Source organism: Carassius gibelio, chromosome A23 (assembly GCF_023724105.1).
Source record: "Carassius gibelio isolate Cgi1373 ecotype wild population from Czech Republic chromosome A23, carGib1.2-hapl.c, whole genome shotgun sequence".
In the NCBI taxonomy this organism is placed as follows: domain Eukaryota; kingdom Metazoa; phylum Chordata; class Actinopteri; order Cypriniformes; family Cyprinidae; genus Carassius; species Carassius gibelio.
This window is the reverse complement of record NC_068393.1, coordinates 6,774,308-6,799,358: the sequence shown is the minus strand read 5'-3', so window position 1 is coordinate 6,799,358 and position 25,051 is coordinate 6,774,308. Positions and strand designations below refer to the sequence as shown.

The 25,051-nt window shown below is 37.8% G+C and overlaps 1 protein-coding gene across 1 annotated transcript in view; it reads left to right on the top strand.

Annotated features, from left to right (window-relative positions):
* Positions 1–25,051, top strand: part of LOC127944241 (leucine-rich repeat-containing G-protein coupled receptor 6) — a 78,245-nt gene that overhangs the window by 46,289 nt on the left and 6,905 nt on the right. The window contains exons 3-14 of the mRNA XM_052540112.1: positions 9,854–9,925; positions 11,751–11,822; positions 15,596–15,811; positions 16,240–16,311; positions 20,278–20,346; positions 21,071–21,142; positions 21,471–21,542; positions 22,040–22,108; positions 22,671–22,742; positions 24,080–24,145; positions 24,397–24,468; positions 24,846–24,917. Of these exons, the coding sequence (XP_052396072.1) occupies positions 9,854–9,925; positions 11,751–11,822; positions 15,596–15,811; positions 16,240–16,311; positions 20,278–20,346; positions 21,071–21,142; positions 21,471–21,542; positions 22,040–22,108; positions 22,671–22,742; positions 24,080–24,145; positions 24,397–24,468; positions 24,846–24,917 (996 nt within the window). The remainder of the gene's footprint in view (positions 1–9,853; positions 9,926–11,750; positions 11,823–15,595; positions 15,812–16,239; positions 16,312–20,277; positions 20,347–21,070; positions 21,143–21,470; positions 21,543–22,039; positions 22,109–22,670; positions 22,743–24,079; positions 24,146–24,396; positions 24,469–24,845; positions 24,918–25,051) is intronic.

Sequence of the window (25,051 nt, the reverse complement as noted above, 5' to 3'; positions counted from 1 at the left end):
AGAGAGCAAGTTTACTGCATCAGAAAAGTCATATATATGGAGGCGAGTATGTGATGCAAATGTCAAAATGTATTAGTTTACAAATCATGTGCTATTGTAATAGTGTTTGGGGTCATAACATAACTTGCGTAACACAAAATCTTTATTAATTATAATTTGGGTCAAAGAAATAAACGGTGTTGTGTCAAAGCCTCAAACATTCATTTTAGCTGGAAAGTGCAGAGGATTTTATGTAAAGGAGTCTTTTTGGCAATGCAGGCAGATGCTATGTTGCTATTTTATCAATTCATGGATTCCCGGTGATTTAAAAACCACAAAATTGGCATTTCTTGGATCTGACGCCAATATTTGAACTACAGGAACTTGGTAAATATATCCAAATATCAGTAAGACATTTGGACGTACCTTTATTATTACTGTTATGACACAGTAATGGCAGGAAACACATTTTCTTTATTAAGATTCTTACCCTGAGGTTGGTTACTAACCATATTGAGGAGTGTTTAACTGCGTCTCTATGGTCACTGCACAGTTCAAGCTAAATAAATAACTAGATTGGAGGTTGCCACCCACCTGCTTTTGTAGGTGATCTCCTGGGGCGCACCACTCCCCACAACTCTCTTTTAATTCCCTTCGTTTCAATCTCTCATTGATATTTAATCCCTGTCATCAAGCATTAATTTAACACTAGTGAGTGAAGCATGATTAAACTATCTTTAGAGTTCTGGGTTTGTCTTGTATCCTGTAATTAATGAAGGATAATTGGAGTGACTGCAGACTGGAGGACAGAGAAGCTTACAGTCATCAGAACAAAGGCTTCCATCCGCTTTAATGACTGAGTTTAACATCAGACTGCACTGTATCCTCTCCTGTACCCGGCACCTTCCACTTTACCACAATGACGTGACCTTATTTTCACTACGCACATCATAGTGACTTTATATCTGAAAAAATATGGCTGTACAATTTATTTGTATTTTTTTTTCTGGAGCAGGCAGATCAAAAGGACTTATGTTTGAGTTAGTCAGGTTTTGTGATGTGACCAAAATCACTGGAAAAGAATATAGCAATCTGACTTTCTGTGAGATAAAAATCTTAATTTAATTTTGGTGGTCTAGCTGTAAACCAATAGTAAATTTAAGTCAGTGACATGTAAAGCTGCTATGATTATTTATAGTGGCTCTCTCTCATGGTGGTTGGATAGATGATGTGATTGCTGATGGTGAATTGGCCGTGTTGATTATCTGAGCGTGGTTCTCTCTAGATGTGGTTGGATGGATGGTGCAGTTATTGATAGTGAATTGTCTGCGTTATCATTATCTGTGCGTGCTCCTCCTGAAATTCATTAACAAAACATCACATTGTAAGCTACTCTCATAGAAAACAGTCCTCATCGTCCATAAAATGCATTGCACACATATTTGGGTTGAACTGTTCTGGAACAGTGTTGTAAATACAACTTATCCACTGATTTATAGTTGTGTCCTCTTTTGGAAGACCAAACAAAGTATATTCACTTTCACAATAAAAACACAGCAAACGCAGAAATGAGCTTTGGAATATTAGCCTGCAGTCACTTTAAGACCTAAGGCATCTATCTTATTTATTGTATTGAAACACATCCAATCATATCTTAATAAAGATACAGAAACATAATTTTGTCATTGCAGAAGAAACAGGAACATTAAATATGACTAATATATGATAACAATAAAATATGACTTGTTTGATTAAATGATTAAAAGGTAATGTGTTGGCCTCTACAAATAATGTCCTATATATACATCTGCATCTGTATTTTACTTTAGATGTAATGTTCTTTCTTCAAAATATCAGCAAATCGAGTGTTCTGTGCAGATGTCTTTATTAATATTAGCCATAGCTTAATTGTGACTATTTCTTATAATTAGACAGCTATGATGTTGGGTGATATCGCGATGCATGTTGATTTATGTTGATTTCTAAGCAGTACCGCAAAACGAATTTCCCAATTTTAAAACAAAACCTTAAAAGGTAACAAATTACAAAAAAAAATCAGACATTTAGGCCAAAATCTTTGCTATTATTTTATCTTTGTTATTTAAAAAGAATAAGAACAAAGACACACATTACAAATTCACTCATAATATACAAATAAAACAAACAGTGCTTTATTATTGAGGTAAATTGTATTTTTAAAAAATAAATAAAACGCTGTATACACTGTACAAGGTCAAGAGTAAGTGATTTTCTCTTTGGGTTTTGTTGTTTTATAAAAATTAAAGGGATAATTCACCCAAAAAAATAAATATAAAATGAATTTTAAAAAAAAATCTGTCATCATTTAGTCACTCTCAAGTTGTAAACCTGAATGAGCTTCTTTCTTTTGGTGAATGTAAAAGTAATTTTGAATAATGAGTGTAAACAAACAGTTGCTGGTCCCCAGTGGCTTCCGTAGTATTTTAGTTTACTACTCTCAAAGTCAATGGGGAACAGCAACTGTTTGGTTACCCACATTCTTGAAAATATCTTCTTTTATGTTCAGCACAAGAAAGAAATGAATACAGGTTTGGGCCAATCTGAATGTGAGTAAATAATGGCTGAATTATAATTTTGCATCAGGCTGTCTCTCAACTGTTTACTTTCACTTTAGACATAAACAACTGTGTAAACAACTTATATGTAGACCTTGTGTGTTTTTGACAGCATTAGCACAGTCAGACATGAAAGATAATCAGGCGATGTTTGACAGGATTTGGGTTGTTTGCGCTCATAAAAAGCACATTGCAGCTTGGGAAACGAAAGTTTCGAAGTAGCTTCCACAACACTGGCTTGTGAAATAATTTTTTACAAGAGAATCAAAAAGGGCCGTGCACAGCTTATTTCCGCATAGGTCAGAGTTTATAGTGATGATGAATACATATTTGAGAAGACAGGCTCACTTTCAGGGAGCTGGCGAGAGTTCGGATTTCAAAGGAAGTGCAGTCACAACGTGTACATTTCTTCATTTCCAGATCCTCCTCATGCCAGGATCCAATCAAAAATGATTTAGCTATAGAAACGTTTTTCCATCGTGCAATGAAACTGATATCGTAGGAAACTGCATTGCAAATAATATGACCCAGTTCTTAGGGTTTTAAAACCAATGATATTTTCACCAGTCAGGGAATTCTTCAAATACAATTGTTTAATAATGCAATGCATGTGTGGTTTAAGCCATCTGTTCAAGTAATCGCTATTTGTGCATGTTTATATTTGCCATTGTGTTGCATTATGCTCGCAGTAATTGCAAAAAATAAATAATTGAATAGGTAGACAATGAAAGCGAGCCCTTTTAAAGCTTTGAAAGTAATTTATCATGTAGGCCTCATTCCAAAAAAAAAAAAAAAAAAAAAAAAATCTGTTTAATGTTTGCATACTGCAACATCTTAATACAATATGTGATAAGTTTTATTATGCATGAGCAGGGCCAAAAGGAATCTGCTGGCATTTGTATGTGCTGATTGAGGGAGGAAATCCACGGACTGGATTTCAGTATGGTAGAATATGTTACATTTGCCAAAACGCTTAAAACTGAAATGTGCATCTTAAGTTAAAAATACTGACCAGCCCAACAAAGCGTTTGGGGAAACCTTTTAAAAAACATCATTAATTCCATTTTGTGTCGCTTGCTTTGCAAATATTGCTCACTTCAGCTAATGAACAGCTACAGTATGCGTGAGATTGACATTTTCATGAATGACCGATGTTTGAAATTTAGCAGAAATCTAAAAAAGCTTTTTACCCAATTCTGCTGGAATAGATTCCATGTGGATGAGGAAAACACATAATTCAAATTCCTCACCGATACATCCATGAGATGAGAGTAAATGAGAATATATTAAGAGTTCCACCAGTATGAGTGCCATTAAGACCTTATTGTTCTTTCCCTGCTAACAATTCTTCTCTGAAACAACCGTAATTACCTCTTCATGAACAAACCAAAAAATAATAAAAATAAAATAAAAAACAACAAGTATGATTAAATTTTTACGGTATTTTGTCCCCCAATGAGGCATTTAACAGAAGACAGATGTGCTGCAGAGGGCCTAACACTAACCAGCCATTCCAAGGTTTTTTGCCTCTGACTTGTGCTGCTTGTTGTCAACACAGCTTTCAGTGGTCTAAAGACAACTGCCTCTACCTTTTTACACACACTATCTGCAAAGCAGCACATTCTCATAAACTTCTTCCAATAAACATGAGGTCGCTGCTTTATGAGGTCGCAATTGATGCTAAAAACAGACTAGAGCTGCGACAATAGAGCTCTGAGCAGGTTGTGATTAAGTGTCAGGGCACATTTGGTTGTCAAAAAGCGTAATTTTAACAAACATCTGTGGTAAAGTTGGAGTATGAAAAAGCTCAGCTCACACTTCATCTGATGAAGGCTTTTATTGTTTTGTCTGATTTAGACAGATGCTGGAGATCCCACACTGCAGCAAGTAAATACGCCTTGTGTAACAAGCATCCAACCAAACGCATTAATTCTGTTTGGAAAAAAATTTGAAGTTTTTGAGGTTTACGCCATTTTGGTCTGAAGTTCAGTTTAGAGTGACACCCCAAAATCAATCGAAGCTTTTGAAATGGTTGCCACCAATAGCAGATTTTTCTCATTCACACCTTCCTTAATCTCATATCCAATGGTCCTTTGTAGGGGAGTGGAGTGTTTAGGGTAGTTTGGACGATTTTGGACTGAGAGCAAAGACTAGTAAGGCTGGCACAGGTTATTAGGGAAGGGTTCAAAGAGGTTTTGTTTAAAGGGGTGTCTTTTAGGCTGCTTGCACACTTGGTTTGATTGCTTGTTCTGAACTTGAGTTTGATTCCATTCCCCTCCTCTTGCCTCCACTGGTCTCTTTTCATCTTGTACTATTTGGTTTTAAGTAGTATGTGTAGTATGGCTGCATAATACATTATTTCAGCATCGACATTGCGATGTGCGCGTGAGCAAAAGTCAGATCACAGAGGTGCGATGCAGGGAAAAACAAATACATATTTTTGTGTTTGATTCAAAAGAAGAAAACAAAACCTGCACAATTTTTGACTGATATAAAGTATTAATTCTGCTTTAATTTTCTTTTTTTTTCTTTGTATTTACAAAGCACACATTTGTTGCTTCACATTTTTGACATGCAGTCTCTGTGTGCGCATGATGGTTTGGTTGCAAAAAGAAACGCATCGTCAGTTTTATGGAAATATTCTGGCTACAGAAAGAATGATGTTGACCAAAAACAGGAACTTTGTTGGGAGTGCCTTGTAGTGGCTGCCACAACATGCAGAAACACGACTAATTTGTTTGATCATTTAAGTCAGCACCACAAAGCTCTATATGAGGAGTGCAAAGCCAAATCGAATTGCTGTCCAAAGCAAAATTAAAAAAAAAAAAAAAAAAAAAAAAAACTATTGGATGCATTTGCCACTGTTACACCATTTTAGAAAGGTTTCCAAGCAGCAGAAAGATATCACTGATGCGATAACATTTCACCTCGCGTAAGACAGGGTACAGGGTTTTACAAACATGATCGGTCACCTTGACAAATGTTACGTTATACCATCACAAACGTATATTTTTCTCAAGTTGCCATCCCAGAGCTGTAAGACAAATGCAAGGCACAAGTGGAAACTGAGCGATCATGCATTTTTACTACTGTTTCCATTACTATGCCATGACTTGACATGAAATAATAAACATTTTCCTAAGTTCAGTAACTTATCATTAAAGGCAAAAACTATTCAACAATATGTCCCTATATCTGGGTTTGATGAGGTAAAGGAGTTAGAGCTACACTCACAATATATATTATAATTCACAAATTATATTCTTTGAGATGAAATGGGTTATTTTAGCTCTTTTGAAGAAAGCATGTAGAAACCAAACATATATGTAAATATCTGTAAATGATCAGTTAACGATAAAAGTCTCATGAGCAATTTGTGCCGCGCTACAGGTATCAGCAAGAAACTGGTGGGTATCTTTTCTCACAACTGGAACGCCAGCGGTGCTCTTGGAAAAACCCAGAAGGATCTAAGTTTACAGACACATTCACTCGTATCTGATTGCCAAACAAGATGGGGTTCCAGACAGATGATGATCAACAGGATTTTAGAGCAGCAGAGGGCTTTAACTCAGGTCCTGTCTGAGGACAAGGCAGCGAGGCATCCGATTCCAGCCTGGCAAGATATAAATGTCCTGGAATCTGTCAGCAAGACACTGGACCCACTGCTGGATTTCACAGATGCACTCTCAGGAGAAGATTATGTTAGGGACTATATGAAGCCAGTTCTTCAACTCTTCAACACGTCAATGCTGCTGAGGCATGAGGAAGACACCAAAATGACTAAGACCTCGAAGAAAGGGACTTTGTACTAAATCAATAAGAAATATAAAGATTCAAGTCTCAAGCCTGAAATGGTGGATATAAAACTTATAAGCTAGAATGAGCAAATCAATCCATACAGAAGCTTAAAGTCAAATTGGTGTTTTTGAATATTTGGTAACACTTTACAATAAGGTCATTAGTAAATGTATTAACTAACATGAACAAACAATGAACAAAACATTTATTCCAATATTTAATGGAAGAAAATACAGTCGTTCATTGTTAGTTCATGTTAATTAAACTAATGTTAGATTTTAATAATGCATTAGTAAATGTTGAAATAACATTAACTTAGATCAATAAATGCTGTAGAATGTTGTTTATTCTTAGTTCATGTCAACTAAAGTAGTTAACTAATGAACTTTATTGTAAAGTGTTAGTGGATATGTATGTTAAATATTAATATAGTTAGATATCATATAAAAGTTGGTGCGTTTTATTGGTGCAAATGAGTAGTGGTGATAACTGTTTTGTACAACATTTGCAACTGCTTTTTATCACTTAATTATAAGCACCACTAAATTAAATTGTGTTACATGGACTCCTAAACTGACATTTAGAAGTAGATGCAAAAAAAATGCAAAGCATTGAAAATAAAAATAAAGCTTTGTAAACACTTGCATTTTTATAACACTAAAAGTGTGTCCCATCAGGGAATGAAAAGTTCAACACAGACTTGTGTCATCATGCTCACTTGAACACTTGGATCAAATACAGGAAATACATCATGGAAATTATCAAGTGGTCAAGTGCAAAGACTGCAAATGTGGATATTTGGATATTTGGGGTGTGACTCTCCGGGACCAACGCTGGCGACTCCTGGTGTAGTAGTAGATCCCCAGCATCTACCCAAATCATCAATGCGACTTCAACAATGAGCACTATCAGTTAACAACTCAGGACACGAAGATGCCACACGGTTCCATTCTCCAAAGACATTTTATTCTGAGACAATCTGCACAGAGAAAATTATATTCCTAAAATGTGACCATGCTATCGACAAAGCATCGGTAGCCAACCAGCAGAGTTCAGCTCCAACCCTAAACAAACACAGCTGAACCTAATAAAGGTGTTCAGGATTACTTGATGATAACGGACAGGTGTGTTGTAGTAGGGTTGGAACTGACAGAGGCAGGATGGTGGACCTCCAGGAGCAGGTTCGGCTTCCTCTGCAACAGAGGCTCACAGATGCAATTTAACATGGACTGTGTTCGTATTGACTTCTAATATTGCCAGGGTTCACATGAACCAAACCAGACCAATTTTCCAAGTAACTTAAGTCTGTGATTTGCTAGAACACACCACTGTTCAGAAGACCATTTTCACACCAGCCAAGTGAAGCAAAGACCAAAATCAAACAGAAGTCCACATTGAAATTTCTGCTCTTGGAGAGCAGTTGTCCTGTAGAGTTCAGGTATTCTAAATTTCCAGACAGGTGTGTTGAGGCAAGTTTGAGCTAAAGTCTGTAGGGCAATGTCCTTCCAGGAGGAGGATCAGAAACCACTGCTCTAGTGAGAAAGTCTGTGTCTGCAACTGTAACCTGATTAATGTTGTGTAAGGAATGGATTACATGATACTAAATGCAGCATTTAATGACAGAATGCAGTTACACTTCAATGCTTTTCATATACAGAAATGAAATTCTATTTTGTAAATACCTTCCACTGAGTGACGACATCCTTCTGGATTTGTGTTTCTGTGTATACAATGCATCAAAATGTAATTGCATTGAGATATTAAAGAAATCTCATTTTGTTTCCCATGGCCAGATTCAATTCTGAAGACTTTACAAACATTCCGGATATCCATAACAAAACACTCATCATTTGAAGAATATACAGTATGTTGGCACAAGTGCCTTAAGAAAATTAGCATTAAAGCCATGTTTGTCTGTGATGTGAGAAAATACATAGAGCAGAAAGCTCCAGTGTTTAGATACATGACTGAATTATATCGAGGGATAAAGGCTGACCGCGGAGCTGGCATGAGCTTTCAGCAGAACAGCTTGCTGTGGTACGTTCCATGAAACCTCATCCGACATTCATTTGAAACCATCACTGGCCTATTTACACGGGGTGAACCGCTAAGCTTCACAGCTTCCAAATCTGACACTTTTATTTTTGCTTTCCCCAGCCCCTCCATCTCCCTGCTTTATGTCTCTTGCCCTATGCAAGACAAATGTTTGTGAAAGAGTGGCGGCACACGGTCTTACCAGAAATAGAGTTGACGGATGGGAGTGTGGTCTGGCACAACATGAAGTGATAGCCATTAAAAACCTCAGAGACTTCATGGCTCAATGGTGGAAGATGGTAGTGTGTGTGTGAGCGCATAAAGGAGTGTGATCTGTCAGACCTTGATAGAGACCCAATCCTGGGTTATGTCGTTCTTCTTCCTGGGCTCATGTGGCCCTCAATGTGCCTATATACAACACGGTGGTTGCTTTGCCAGACAACAATTGGCAGCAATTCTCAAAACTTTCATCTCGTCACACAAAAAGAGCCATTTGGACTACAAGAGGAGATTGAGGCCACTCCGGCAGAATGGAGCAACTTTGAGGCAAAGCAGTAAGGAGGTATGGGTGGTCCTGTTTAGCTTGTCAGGACTCCTTGTGAGGCTTCGACAGACTTTCCTCAAACTCTGCCACCCAAAAACAGGCACGGACTCTTAAGTGGTTTGTTTGATAAACAAATTGATTAGTCTAGATGAGTGAGCCTACAGCTGGTTGATATTTGCTCTCACTCTTTCTGGGAACGTCTTTCCCCATGTTTCGAGTACTTTCAGAGGTATCAGCAATGATGCTCTGCCTGGCTGCAGCTGTTTGCACATTATACAGTGATTTTTATAGGGGTCAACTGAAATGATGATTGACGATTTGGATGATTTGTTGAAATAACTATAATTGGATTTGGGGCCTATAGCCCAATTTTGGCACTGAATGCATAATGTTGGAGATTGTCTGTTTGGCATCCGGTGACATTATGCACTCTGACTACATTGTATTCTTCTTTAAGCAACACAATTTTGCATTTTAGTATACACATATACACATATACATATACCAAGGTCTAACAATATACCGTAGAGTACATTTTCCACTTTAGTAGCAACTCTAACCATTGTAAATTCAGTTGTACTATGACTTGTTTGTTGCCACGGGAGGCAAAAGGAGCTTAGAGCGCATTCATATCTTGGCTCCTCTTTCAAAAAGTGTTGATGTGTTTGGAGACCATACAAGAGAGAGATTTCTGTAAAAGACCAGCGGCCAAAGAGATCTGAACCCCAGCTGCTGTGGTTCTTGCATCCAAGGAGATCTCTCACTTTTGTTTCCACCATGAGCTCTTTAATGCACACGCATGCATACTCATCTTTATGAATTCACCAGATTCTCTTCTCTCTGTTATAGTCATCAATGTGTCGGACAGCAAATGAACCAAAGCACTTATTTTGTCCTTCCACAGGAGACTTTCGGGCAATCACCTGAGACACATCCCTGGCCCCGTGCTCCAAGGCCTCTACAACCTCAAAGTCCTGTAAGTAATGAAAGACAGAAAGAGTGAGAGCGTTTTTGTTTCTGTTAAAGCTTCTATGGAAAATATAATTCAGGGTGATTCATTCCGAAAAATACTTTTGTTGCAGTGTCATTTACTGCAAAATTAGGAACAGAAACTCTGACAGGTGATGATTCAGGTTTTGCTCTGTGGTGAATGGTCAGTGAGCTGTTCTTTATGTCTGGGTGTTTGCTGATGGTTTATTGACAGATTTTTATTTTATGGACTGTCTTAAACCCATATGATGGAATGGAACAGGACAGACAAAGGCCAGGGATGTAACAACTTCATTCAGGCCAACATACATCTCAGAATTTCCACATAGGATTATATGCACCTTTCTATGTTTTCCTGGAAGATATAGAAAATTTAGCCCAATATTGTCATTCAACAACCCAGTGACACTGATTTTTATTTTTTATTTTTATTTATTTGGTTACACACCTCAAGAAAATTGCCCTGCCATGTCAAATCATTTTATTAACCTATCATATTCATTTCTTCATAATATACATTTCCAGTAATTGAAAATAATTGAACACGTTTTCTTTAACTGTTGCTAGATTTACATTTTAGTAAGAAAATGACAACTATTTTAATTTAGTTCAGTTTAATATATGAATATGTTTTTAGTTTGTTTTGAAAACAAGATAATGCACATCATTGTCAGAGATCTCATTTCAGTGGTCAATGTAGACAAAAAGAGATTGGGTTGGGTCTAACAATAGTTACATATTTCTCTGTTTGCTTTATGTGCTCTATTATATCCTATTCAACAACCAAATTTGTCTGAGGCCCGAGTACCCGACCTTCTGATGTTTTATCTAATGTTCAGTTTTCAATGAATCAGAATCACGTGTAAATGCCAAAGAATATAAACAAAAACTTAAAACTGCAAGAAAAACATAACTAAAATATCACATCAAAAACATATGTTAGTTAAAAATATGGCAATGCCATGCAAAACTAAAAGTACAGGGGGGAATGAATACATACTTTGTGGCAATCAAATGACAAAATAATTTAGGTTTGTTCACAGCATCATATCAAGACTGCTAGACATTTTAAGTCTTGATGGCTATGGTGGAGCCGTGATTTCCTTGATAAGGTCATCCTGCCCACTAAAAGGTGTAATTATTCCTTCAAACATTAGCAATTCTCTGCTGCGTGGTCAATGTCAGGAGTTTCATTTGATTGGACATGATAAAGCTGTCTGCCTTGTAATTAAAGCTCAACATCTGTGGCCGCGTGCTCTAACATTGGAATAATTTGCTTTGTTCAAAGAGCTTAGTGTCATTGTTCTACCACTTCCTGTTTCTTTAGGTTTATTTTAATTCAATGAGTCCTATGAGCATGACCTCAGTGGCCCACCCAGGCAGTTTCCCCCCTCATTCTGTTTTGTCTTGTTCAGTCTCTCTGCCCCTCCCATGTTCTGGTTTTGTCCACTGAAAAGTGCACCACACAGTACCTGAAATCATATCTCCTGACTGATCCGACAGGTAACCTCATCAGCAGTAAGCTGGACAACATTTTTTTCCCAAGAGCCATACTGACATGCTCTATTAATATCAACATGGCTTTATTGCTCAACCATACCACCCATCAAACACATATGGAACTGAGTAATGGAACTTTTTTTAAAACATTTCATTAATACAAAGAGAGGGTCACCCGTTGCCACTGAGATAATATTGTTTTTATTAATCATTTTATTATAATCACATTGTGTTTCAAAATATTTATTATGTAATACTAACCAAAGCTAAATTAATTATATTTCTAATTTTAATTTACCGTATCTTTACAGGATGTTGCAGAATAACCAGTTAGAGAGATTGCCCAGTGAAGACCCGTGGGAATTACCCAATTTACTCTCTCTGTAAGTATCACATAGTTCAAGTTATCAAAAGCAAACTTGGGCTGTTAGAGATTTACATGAAACAATGGTGTAGATTAAAGCAACATTGGATAGGTCGACCTGCCAAGTGTAGATCTCTTGCTTGTGACCACAGCTTTAAGCTTAACAGCTGGAATAAAATGGATTCACTTGATTCAGTGATTGGTCTCCTGTGAAATGTTATTCTACTTAGAAATGCTTCCATCCTCCAACAAAAGACGTCTAAATTGGAAGGAAAAATGTTCATCCAGAAACATTTACATTATCATGAATTATGTATCAAATATAACATCACAAGCACAACATAAGCACAGTAACACAATAAATCATTTAGCACCCATCTATCAGATAAGCTCTCTAGCAGTAGGGTTATTTGGTCCACAATGCAATCTAGTCATGAGGTAACTCTTGGCATTTATCTCTAAGAGAGTTGATGCAGGAAAGCCAGTTATTTATATGCCTATTAGGACCATTAGGCCCTTCATTAAAGAACTCCCCACCAGGGAGGATCAAGTTTGCAATTTAGGACACACATGGTAGTGGTAAAACAGGTGTTCTTTGACTGTATAATAGTGAGACCAAATATACTTTTTTGTTGTGGATTTTCTTCTTTTTTTAACTCTTGGTCGTGAAAAAGATTCAAAACTCATAGTAGTTTTGGTGTGGTCTGTGCAATTCAGTGTTCACATTTTGAAAATGTATTCAGTGAGTCTGGGTTTATACCTGTTCTCTGAGAGCTATTAGCTAAAGGCTAAATCACAACAGAGACTAATATGATATTCCAGAGGCCACTCTTCTTGATGAAGACAAAACATGACAACATCACATTTAATAACAGAATGCTGAAAAAGAGGGCTGTTGGCGCATCTGTAACCCATTAGGTAACCACCAGACACTTTGCAACGGCTCCTGAGTGAGCGCTGGGAGATTCAATGAGCTGTGAAGAGACACATTTTCCATCAGTTACTCTTCCCTCTTCCCTTATGTCCAAAGTTTCCTTCCTAATCTGAATCACGCCCCCCTTCCTAACAGGCTCCCCATGAAAAGGTCAGAATCTAAATATTGTCTGGTATTTTGTCTGGCCTTGTCCATCTACTCCACTCACATCCACCCCTCCACTCCTTTCAATTATTCCCAATGCCAGTCAGAATCCCAGAGTGGATCCGCACACCCACTTTTTTCCCAAATGAATAATTCCACATAAATATCCATGTGCTCATTTCCTTCTACCTTTGTGAGGATGTTTTCATTAGAGTCATGGCATACAAATTTAATTATTTTGCCACCAACAGAGTTTTTTCCACATGGAAGACATGCCTGGTTCCAGAAGAGGCTCCAGACGTGCATAGACTGTGTCCAGGCCCTCCCTGTAGTGAGGCAGATACTCTGGCATTCGTCCAGCCAACTTACGCTCACTTTCAATCCCCCATAACAAAGAATTTGTAGTGATTCGGCTAGGTGCTCTATCCTGAGTTCCCACAGGAGTAGAAAGGCATTTAGTTCTCAACAAACATGTAATTTAGGGTAATGATAAGATGGGGATCGGTTAACCACTTGGGGGGCTATAAGGTTTGAAGTCCACTGGCGCCCGATGTAGACAGAGAGAAGATGAGTTGGGGCAGGACAGAGGATTGGTGATGAAACTCATCTTTGTTTCTTTACTAGAGTTTAGGACTGTAGGCTATACTTGCTACACTCAGCACAGAGCATCCTTTGATGTCAAGACCAACCTTCCAGGATTTAGTCTATCAAAGAAAGATCTGATAAAGATCCAGTAAAAGCTGAGCAACAACACTCACCTTCCTTAAATCAGAGGCAATGCCATACCCCCTTGATCATATGATGCCTACAATAAAATTCCACACAAAAGAGACCGTAAAAGCAATGTTTGCACATGCCGTTTCAAGTCTTAAGAGTAATCATCAAGACATTGGTGCTAAACCTAGCAGAGTTGCAAAGCATGGAAATATAGCCTGAGAAGAAAGGGAGTTTTTCCAAGCCAAATGGCATTGTATTTTGGGTTCAAGATCCTCTTCTATCGATGCTCTTCATGCATTACCCTCAGGGTTGAGGAGGCCAGAGGGGACATGATGAGAGGCCAGTGTAAAATTAATGTGTGTGAAAGGTCATGGGGAAAAATGTAGGGGAAGTCCTTGCAGCTAACTCAATGTGCTCTGCTGCTATCATACATCATGACTCACTGATCACTGATGCTCAGCACACCCCTGATCCATTCAATCCAGGGGGCAACATTCATTAGATCAAAGGCTTAACTTTTTGACATAGGGAGGACATTCATCTTGGTCCTGGAGATGTCACTAGGGCACCACTTTTGTTCCAGAACTAAATGTACAGTACTTAAGAAATGACATGCAAGTTGTGCATTTTTATATACCTCGTGTTGAGATCCGATTGGTTTAGACCATAGAATGTGGTGTGCCATTTAGTCTTGCTAGTAGAACTTCCGCTTATGCTTCCATTTCCACAATTAGTTCTGGTACTATGAAAAAGTACCGGCAGTGCCAAAGGACCTAAGGTCTGAGAAAAACAACAGCCTTGCAAAGAAATTGGAGTGGTGGGGGGGGGGGGGGGGGGGGGGTGTTGGATTTGTGAAAGAACACTTTCAATTATTTCTATCAACCTCCTGAAGGTTTTTTTTTTTTTTTTTATCTTCAGCTCAGTTTCTTTGTTTAATTTCCAAAAATAAGAGAGAAAAACGGTTCAATAGCATTTTAAAGCCTTCCAGTCGGTGTGAAGCAACAATTGCTTGGTGGCTTTAATGAAATCAAGTCACCATGCCGCAAAGTCATCAAATTATCAATCGGTGCTTTATTACACCATATGAGTGCAAGGAAAATGGAAAGAGAAATGGCCAATTTTTAAAACGCCTTCATGTGGTTGGATCGAGAGTGGAATCTTTGCATCTGCAGCCCTTGTATGCCTGGTCTGTGATTGCACAACTTTTTACTTTATCCTCTGAAACACACTTGTTGTGATTTAGCACCCTCTCACCAAAAGCTTTAAATTAAAAAAAATTAAAAACCCACAAAGCATAGCACTCCACCTGTGGGCTCCCAATGTTTCATCAAACATTCAGAGCGGCGACCATGCCAAAACTCTCATTAAACAAGTCCATGCTGGAGTAACTAAAGATAGCTTCATAAAACCTTGCATATAAATCACTTGGGGGGGAAACTAAATCACTCAGATAGTGGTGCCAAACCTAACACCAGAACAACAAAAGATAGAAACAAAAAGGCAACAAAATTATCCTTTAATAGTGATATCGTCAAAGCAGAAATGTTGTGACCGCAGACCACAGCACAGTATCTCTTTCTGTTTATCCATATTTGGTGGCTCCTTTGTTCATCCTTTTTATGCACCTATGTAAGGTGTGGCAGTTTGATGAATGAAATGAAAGAGGTAAGATTCCATGACAGGACACTGCTTGGAAAAGGAGTCACTGACAGGGACACAAACACTGGGGACTGGAGTCCCACCAGGTCGGGCATCAGTGGAGAACATCAAGCATATGTTTATGGAGGGTGGGTAGTGTACAGTGTCTTGATAACACTTCCTTCAGCTAATCTCCTGCTAATTTGACAATCAATCAATGCACATATTTGAGGTTAAAGTTGAAACCACCTGGGATCCTGGTTTAACATGACTGACTGCATTTTCTCCTAAATTTCTACTCCATACATAAACTGTCTACAAGAATAAAAGTCTGCTACTGTTCATTCTCATAAAAACAGGCGTCTGGATGCCAACCTGATTGTGGAGGTGCCAGCAACGACCCTCTCGGGTATGAGGTCCCTGCGACACTTGTGGCTTGATGACAATGCCCTGACAGAGATCCCAGTAAGAGCCCTCAACGACCTCTCCTCGCTCCAGGCTATGACCCTTGCTCTAAACCGCATCACTCACATCCCAGACTATGCCTTCAGGAACCTATCCAACCTGGTTGTGCTGTAAGTATCTACTTTCACACAACAGGAATAATCCAAGTAGGAGGTGTTTCTGGGTCAACATGCCTAGTAGCTTACCGCAAAATGTATCCAGTCCCTTCAATCAGAAGAGAAATTAGGAATGTTCTTAAAGCCCCTAACCCCAACCTTAAACTTTACTCTAATTCTTAATCCAGGACCATGTTCTTTTTGACTAAGTGTGAGGACAGGAAACCAGGAAATAAGAGGAAGTTGGAACACATGCCTTGGTTTGGCAGGACACCATAAGAATCTTAAACTAATTTAATTACAAAGCGGTGGAATGATAGTCTTGTTTATTTTTATATATCATCCTCCACTGGTTTACGTTTATTTGAAGCAATGGACAAGGCCAGGCAGGTGTCATTCCTAGGGTTGTTTCTTATATTACTAATGATTGTTTTTATGTTTAGGCATCTTCATAACAACATGATCCGGACCCTCGGACAGAACTGCTTTGAGGGACTGCACAGCCTCGAGACTCTGTAAGTAAGGTAGTCCCTTAATGAAAGATAAAAAACATGAAAGCATTTCCTGGTTTTAATCCAAACAAACCCTGATCTGTTATTTGATTTTGGTGTCCTTGCAGAATCATTATGGAAGGGGCTGCGTCTATAAATATAAATCAAAATTAGTAGCCAACTAGCCAGTCTCTACTTATGTTCAGTGGTTCAGCTTTGTATTAACTATAAACAGATCATTCTTTACAAAGTGCTTCCGCCGTTGAGATACGAACATATTAATTGCAGAACCTTGTTTTCTAAAAACACTAACAACCTCTTATTAAAGTATGGCAGACTTTCATTAGAAACGATAATATCCTGACAATGACTTCAGTGTTGGGTGGTTTCTTTAGTGTTCTATTCAACTGTATATGTGTAAGCAGTGTGGAAACTATACAGTGATTTTAAGGGGATCTTCGGGGTTTTGGTTATCATCTGGCGATGTTGGTATTACAAGCTACACAATACACTTCCCTTTGTCCCACAGCTACATATATTCATCATAAGGTCATTAAACTGAGTGGGAAATGTAATGGGATATAATTTCCATTCGTAATGTAACCAACAGATTTCAAGACAAGTTTCTTTTCAGAACACTCGTGAGATTATATCACTACACTGGCCACTTTTTATTTTTTGAGCAATGTCAGTTGCATGACTATCCATTTTTAACTGATGGTCTGCATTTTACTTGATATTCTGCATCTAATAGCATAATAAATTGTATATTTATATACGAGTATGAACACATTAATATAGTTAAAAAGTCATGATTTTATGGCTACTGACTAAAATGTTCATATCATAGCTGAACAATAGCGCACATTCTCTGCTGGAATTCATTCTAAATAACTTAAACGTTACTGAACATGGTAGACTTAATCAAATGTTAAATAAGCCAAAAATAAATACGCTAGAAATGCTAATACAATTCATGAGACATTTTGAAAGGGGCTTACGAACCAGAGACAATTCATATTTGTAATGTAATGTATGAAAGACTAATGTATGTAATGAGCATGCTATGAAAGTTCGGCTTTGAAGGAATAAGCATATGCTGAAGTCATGGTGGTCTCCAGAACACCAAGAGGTTCACACCTGCTTTTTAACAGCCTGCTGAAGTGCTAAAAATGACGATTTCCTGATTACCAGAAGGATTTCAACCTTGAGAATTGTACACACTGAACTGAACACTTCATTTGACAGCAATGGCTGAGAAACTCCTGTTACAATTGTGTGGCTTGATAAATTTGTCTTTTGGAAGAAGATTTGAAGTAAAATAGAGAACATGGAGAACATTTTTGTCACACTAGTTTTAAGCTTTTGAAATTTGTACAAGGTAGAGTGATAGAAAATTAGTTACGATACAGAAGGAAAGGGATTCTCAATCAGGGTGTGCCAAAGCAAGTTTCTTGCTTTGTTAAATAAGAAAAAAATATTCTACTAAAATATATTACATGTAATAGATTAATAATTTAACAAAATATTTAAATATGACTTCTAAAAATATATATCTGTCTGAGGGGATTACGCAATCAAAATAAACTTTGAAAAACATTTATTTAAGGGATAAAGTTTGAGTCCTATATACATTAAATGTATAGTAAACATGTATAGTATGTATAGTATAGTAAAACATTAATAAGTAATTTATTAGTACTAAGCATAAAGTATAAAGCTTGTATGCAGTACAATTAAAATACCACACTAATGAAAAAAAGCTCCCAGAGATTGTAATATGCATTCATGTTGCGTATTGAATGACATATTATTTACCATTAAAATGATGGCTAAGCAAGAATCTAATCTTCCTCAAGCAAATATTCTTATATGTAACATGACACACCAGCTGTCTCAGGTCAGCTGCACGTGTGTTTGGGAATTGCTGTGCTTCCTGAAACAACAGAGGGAAACATATTTGCCTTCTTCAGGAGGTCTCCGACATCTTTTCGTGGGACAGTGCACATCTTTTTATTGATGCTACTATAATCCCCATCACTGTAATTATCTCTGAAAACGCATTCACAACCATCAGACAAAGTGGCCACCGCAGTGTTGTTTTGTTATGATGCCTGCTGATTTAGCTTTCAAACAAACTTCTGCGTGGTTTGACGAATTGTAAATCGAGGAAACTGACAGCTCCCATTCTAAACAATGAGGTCTTCCCAGGAAATGAAAGGCATTCCTTTTCTCTGCCATATCAAAGTAATGTCTCCAAACAAGACTGACGGATGTTCTAAACAAAACCAGGATGTAGACATGGCAGAACCACATGGCACGGCTCGCCCACAGCAGTGTGTTCCCAGTCTCGAATATGCAGCCCAATTTATATGCTGTGAGTGGATTTCCACGCAGTGTTTGATGGAAATTGCTTAAACACTTACATCACTTATTAGAAGTGAGCAATCTAACTGTTCATTCACATTCATATAATCTAAATTGCTCATGTTGTTTAAGATTCTTTATTGGCATCGATGGCTCCATGCAACCTTCATAGTGGAAATAGGTGCTTTGAACTATTAGTTTTCTTTTTTTTTTTCTTTTTTTTTACTTTATGAAACAACCGTTCTTTTAAGAATTGTTCACTGAAAGGTTCTTCGGGGAACGATATTTTCTTTTTCTTTTTTTATGGCATCTGGGTGAAATCCCCCTTTTGGAAACCTTTATTTTTAAGAGTGTAGAAGTAAGCCCTTCAACCAATGGCACAAGTTTGGGGCGGGGCTATCTTTGTGTTGGACTATGTTTGAAAATGCATTATTTTTGCAGTTTTGTTGTCAACACTAATGGTGCAGGAATGACTTTAGCTTTTAGCGAATTTGTCATATGTCAAAAATCTCTTTAAACAGTTTTTCTTTTTACCTCAAACTTAGGCCAAGTTCAGTTCACTTTAACACTCTTGTGCAAACCAGACACACTCATGCACATATAGACACACACACGTACACTCACACACACACTGGTGTTAAGCAAGTGCTTCGCCCATTCTGGATGGCAGCCAATGCAGGTCCACCCCTATTCAACAAGCACACTTCAAACGCGCTGGCCACCTGCCAGAAACGTTTTTCCCCTTAAAAAAAGATAATAAAGAATAAAATATATAAACATTTGAAGTTTTTTGAAAGCATACACTTAACACAAAGGGCTAAGACATATAATTATGGGTATGAAGAGACACATTCAGTGTTGGGTTTTGTAACTGTGGGGAGCGGATGATATGACTAAGACCTGGGCCTTCAGCAGGAGATACAGGGCCAAAGGCACATATTAATGCTGTCCAGTCTCCTTAACTTGGCAAAAGAGAGGGTTTGTGAAAACAAAAAAAAAAAATCTCCTGTTTAATTATAGGATTTTTCCAATAATTATTCTCTGAAAAACTCCAAAAGAATTGGAGATGAAAAGGAACGTTGAGATCCAAGGAAAACAACATGCAAACTATGGCCATAAACACATTGTTCTTGCACCTGCGTGTAAAGGCCACTCGCCCTTAGCAACCGCCCATGTTTTGGTTCAAGCACGGTTTTTGGACGCAGGTTTCCTAGAAGGCTAATGAAATGCATACAACAAAAATAATGTATGCAGAGGCGAGGTCAAGTCACATTAGATTAGCTTAGAACAGCTGTCTTGGTCTCCAAGGAACGACCAACATGGAAAACCCACAAAGTCACTGAGGGGGATTTTGACTGATTGGAACCACAGTTCTTAAGTGTTTGCTTATATTACAGACACATAGAATGAAAGATTAAATTAAAATGTCAAAACAGTTGGGCTAATATGTGACGAGACAGCTAATTGATGCTCGAAAAGCCTTATGCAAGACGCAACATAAAATAATACACATAGCTATGCTTATCAAGTCATAAAAGTTGTGTAAATCTTTTCATAAGATCTTTTCTCTAAGCTTGTGTTTCTCAGTGTTCCCTGCTCTTATGGTTGGTCTGCTTTCTCTAGGGAATTGAACTTCAATGACCTTCAGGAGTTCCCCGTGGGCATTCGTACACTCGCCAAGCTTCAGGAACTGTAAGTAACCGAGACTAACTTACCCAGCATACATGCTTCAGTGTGCTTCCTTTAAAGTGGACCGCTTGGCCTGGCCTCGTGCTCCTTGTAAATCCCGCTTAGTCCCTAGAATGTGGTTCTCAAGCACAAGTCTCCTGAAAAAAAGCAGATGCTTGGGAGATGAGTGTTTAAGTCCTTCCTTCTCAAGTATCCTAAAGTGTTTTTTTGCCTGCGGGACAGCCTCCTGACAGGTGTTTCTGTAAGATACAAAAGATGTTTACATGGGCAAATGTGAATTGACGCAACCAAATGGCTCACACGTGTGCTTATGGAAGAGTTTGAGATACAATTCAACTGTACTGTTGATTGTCCAAGGTGATAAATTCATGTTCAGCACCCAAAAAGGCACCCATATAACCTTGTTTATTTTACACGCGTAATTATTTTAGACTGTTTAGAATTTTCAGATTACAATTGGCTGGCAACGTGTGTGCCATAAATTAACTTTAGCATGTTATATTCACGGTGACGGCAGATGATGATGAATTATAAGCTGTTTCAGTAGTTGAATTCGCGGCCACTCCTAATAGCACATCAGCGCTACAATTTATGGCATATACGGAACAAATGCAGTTAGCAAAAGCACTCTGCAAAGCTGGTCTTGATCGCTGGATTTCTTCATCCCATAGTGGATTGTGTTCAAATGTGCAGATGGCCGTATTCTCACTCTCTGTGCGTCTTACAGGGGGTTCCATAACAACAACATTGAGGCCATTCCCGAGAGAGCATTTGTGGGGAACCCACTTCTGCAGACCATGTGAGTATTACTGTCAGCATTAAATTCTTAAAATAATATTTTAAAATAACCATTTCCTACCTTATAATCGCTAAATGAAGTGTAACATTGTCAACCCTATTACCACAAGGTACAAGGAACAGTTATATCTCACAGTTATATAACAGTTATATTATATATTACATTTTATTAACGAAGATTTCATTAGGATATGGCACCGTGTAATTTATTAATGCTTAAAAACATTCATTGCTAAAAGAATGTAAATATAGCCTTGTCAAAACTGAACAGTCGTTTTGAATGAACTATCTGATTTCTAACAAAAGATGTATTTTTCTTCTCTTTTCAGAAATTTCTATGAAAATCCTATTCAGTTTGTTGGCAGATCAGCATTTCAGTTCTTGCCAAAGTTACACACACTGTAAGTACAAGTCTAGCAGTTTGGCTTCCGATAACGTATCTCTAAAGTACCAATTGGCAAATGTGTATAATTTCCATTTCATCATCATCTTCAATCTGATGAATACTGTAATCTTGCTCACCTCTTGGCATCACATCTCTCATAAGTAAACATTAAACTAGTAATTTGTCTCCAAAAAACAGCATGATTCAATTATAACCTTATAAATGCCAAAATATGAGATTTAGCATTCCATAAAACTAATAAAAAGTCATTTATCTCTCTGCAATTACACATATCTGTTCATCCTCCATTATTTTGATATGAACTCTACTGGCTTCCGTTGTTGACTTTGGGTAGTGTTACGAGTGTTATTTTGAATCAAATGGAATAATATTGCCTCTAGATGATGGAGAGCTAAGTGTGTACGGTCCCAGTAGACATCCCTGTGGTTTTGCTGGATGACATCTTCATAAGCAGAACAAGCCTCACTAATGAGTTACCTAATCTCGTTTTAGCTCTTTGAACGGGGCCACTGAGATCCGAGAGTTTCCCGATTTGAAAGGAACCAGCAGCCTGCAAGTTCTGTGAGTCTGAGATCAAATGTCCCCATTTCACGCAGGATCAGTTTCACTTAAGACACTTCCAGAAGTTCTTCCCACCGTTGAGGACAAAGGAATAACCGTTGACAAAATAGAGATGCTTTTACTGATCTCTCACCGTGTCAGCGAGTCTTGTACAAGGTTAAAAAAGATGCACAGGCATACTTATGTTTACTGTTGAATGATCAGTTAGTATGAGTCCTGGAATTTAATTACTGATACTAAAAGCACAGAGAATTAAACCGTTCATTAGAGTTAGTGGGGAAGGGTTTTCAAATGGGTTTTGGTCTCACCCAATTCTCAAGCCACTGTTAAGGGCTGGGTGGGATGCTCAAAGTAAGCAAAATTTTGTTTCCATTAAAACAAAAATGTAATGTATTTTGAGAGTCTTTAATTTTGTATTTACATTAGCAAACCTTGTTTTTTTTAAGTCATTTATTGCAGTGCATGCACATTGATTTAATTACCTGTTTTCCCTTCACTGTTTCTGTCTGCTGTTTGGCACGCACACATTCAGTGTAAACCCTCCTCTTTGATTTTCTCTCAGTACGCTGACCCGAGCTGGACTAACCGGCCTGCCATTTGATCTCTGCCACCTGCTGCCTAAATTAAGAGTGCTGTGAGTTTCCAAACACAAATATGCACCTGCAACACACAAACACATTCCAAAGCTCATCTCTAAACGATTCCTAAAGATCTGAGCTGGCAAAGGGAGTTCAAATTCACCGTGAGGTATTATAATGTAGCCAAACTTTCAAGAAACTCCTCTTTTAACATGAACTTCAAAACATCAGGAGGTGGATATTTAGCCAACTTTACTGAGAACAATGTGATCATTTCTTATCAGTTGTGCCATGCTTCTGAAACAATTTGAAATGTTATTTGATTAATTTTTAGATCATTTAGAAATTTTACCTTTTGCTTTGCCTTTATGCTCTCAGTTTAGGGAAACCACTTCCAGGTGGACGTTTTCAGTTAGAGAAAGTCCTGTAGGACGAGTGAAACTTTATGTAACTGTTAAGTGGAGAATTAGACCTCTGGGGAAAGTAGCTGCTTAACATGCCCTTCTCTTTCTATATAGCCACATATTCTCTCTCCAATGTTTCTTCTTGTATAAACACTTTAATAAACTAATTGGATAAAAATAAACACTTAAAAAACTCTAAAATAATTGCAAATAATTAGGAGGGGAAATTGTAATGTAATTATAAATATAATTAAGTAATCTATCGATCCATTATTTGTTGTTGTTGTTCATGTCAAAAACAGTATAAGGGAGAGATGACACATATGTAGAAGAATGGGAGAATTGTAGATCATAATTTGAGCTAAAGATGCAAAATCATACCAGATTTTTTAACATGTTAGTGTTACATCTTGACAAACAGTTTGGTAATTTTACATTCAGATAGACTCTTTGAGGACTGACTTGCCTCTGTGGGACTTAATCAGTGAGGCTCACTGATTAAGTCTATAATTTATCTGTGTAATGATCAGTATGTGAAAAATGTTTACACTATAAACCGGCGTAGAAGAGGAAGTATTCTAAGAGGATGTTTACACAACACCATTTCCAGCCAAAACCGGAACTTGTCGGAAATCTCATGCTATCATTTGGGGGCCTGAGAATGCAAACTTTTTTCAAACGATACAGTTATCATCTCTCCGTAAACTACGAAAACACGAATTAGTGAAAACATTGATGTCATGCCATCTGTATGCAAAACTTTTTTTAAGAATATGCAAAGAAAATCATTTTTTTTAGTACATCGTTGTCATGTTAATGTACCCTTACAACAAAATTCATTATACACTTTGCATCTTTCCACATTTTTTTCATGTTTCAGATAAAGAAGTCTTATCTGGTTGAGAATGTTTTATGCAGTCTTTACTGTCAGCACTCTTCGGGAATCTTGCATTTACAGACAGTCCTAATCTACATGTGTTTGTTTTCAGGGAGCTGTCGCACAATGCCATCGAAGAGCTGCCGAGTTTCTACCGCTGTGCCTCTCTTCAGGAGATGTGAGTTCAGGCGTCTCTCTCTCTCTCTTTCTCTATAGAGTAATATCACCTAACATATCTATGATATCTCTAAGAGCCCTAAATAACCCACATGGTACTTGACAAATGACAGTCATTACTGTAGCAATCCATCAATGTCCACATTTGGGAAGATTTCAAGTATGTTCATGGTTGCCATGTATGATGTCTGCCATAGTGTATGTATGTGTGAGGCGGTAATACCAGTTTTTTGTTTTGTTTTGACTCGGCAGAGGCCTGCAGCACAATCTGATCAAACAGATTGAGAAGAACACATTCCAACAGCTCAGCTCTCTGCGCTCACTGTGAGTACTCTACACATGCTCCTCTTCTGCCGGCTGTAAGCGTTACACCCAAAATTTGGCAGTTTTCAAATTTAATGGACATTTTCATTTAAAATCATATTTGCAGAACAGTTTGAGTGAACAATTTAATTATGTATGTGTGTGTGTGAGAGAGAGAGAGAGAGAGAGAGAGAGAGAGAGAGAGAATCACATGCTAAAATTGTAAATAATCATTATTGTTATATGAATTTGAGAGCAAGACTGTTTTCAGATGTCAAATCCTGAGAATAATAAAAACGTTCATATTGGCTGCCAAGATTTTGAAGAAAAAAAAAAAACAATTCTGACAAAAGGACAGATGACAGATGTACAGATGAGCAAATGAAATCTCATTACAGGGATCTAAGCTGGAACAGGATCAGCACCCTCCACCCTGATGCCTTTTCCTCTCTTCAGTCGCTCATTAAACTGTGAGTACAATGAATGCAAATCAGTGCCAGTGCATGAAGATAAAGATCACACACTCAGAGTCTAGATGTCTGTGTTGTTGTACAAAGACCGTTATTTAACTGACTTGGCACAACCATACCATTTGCACAAACAC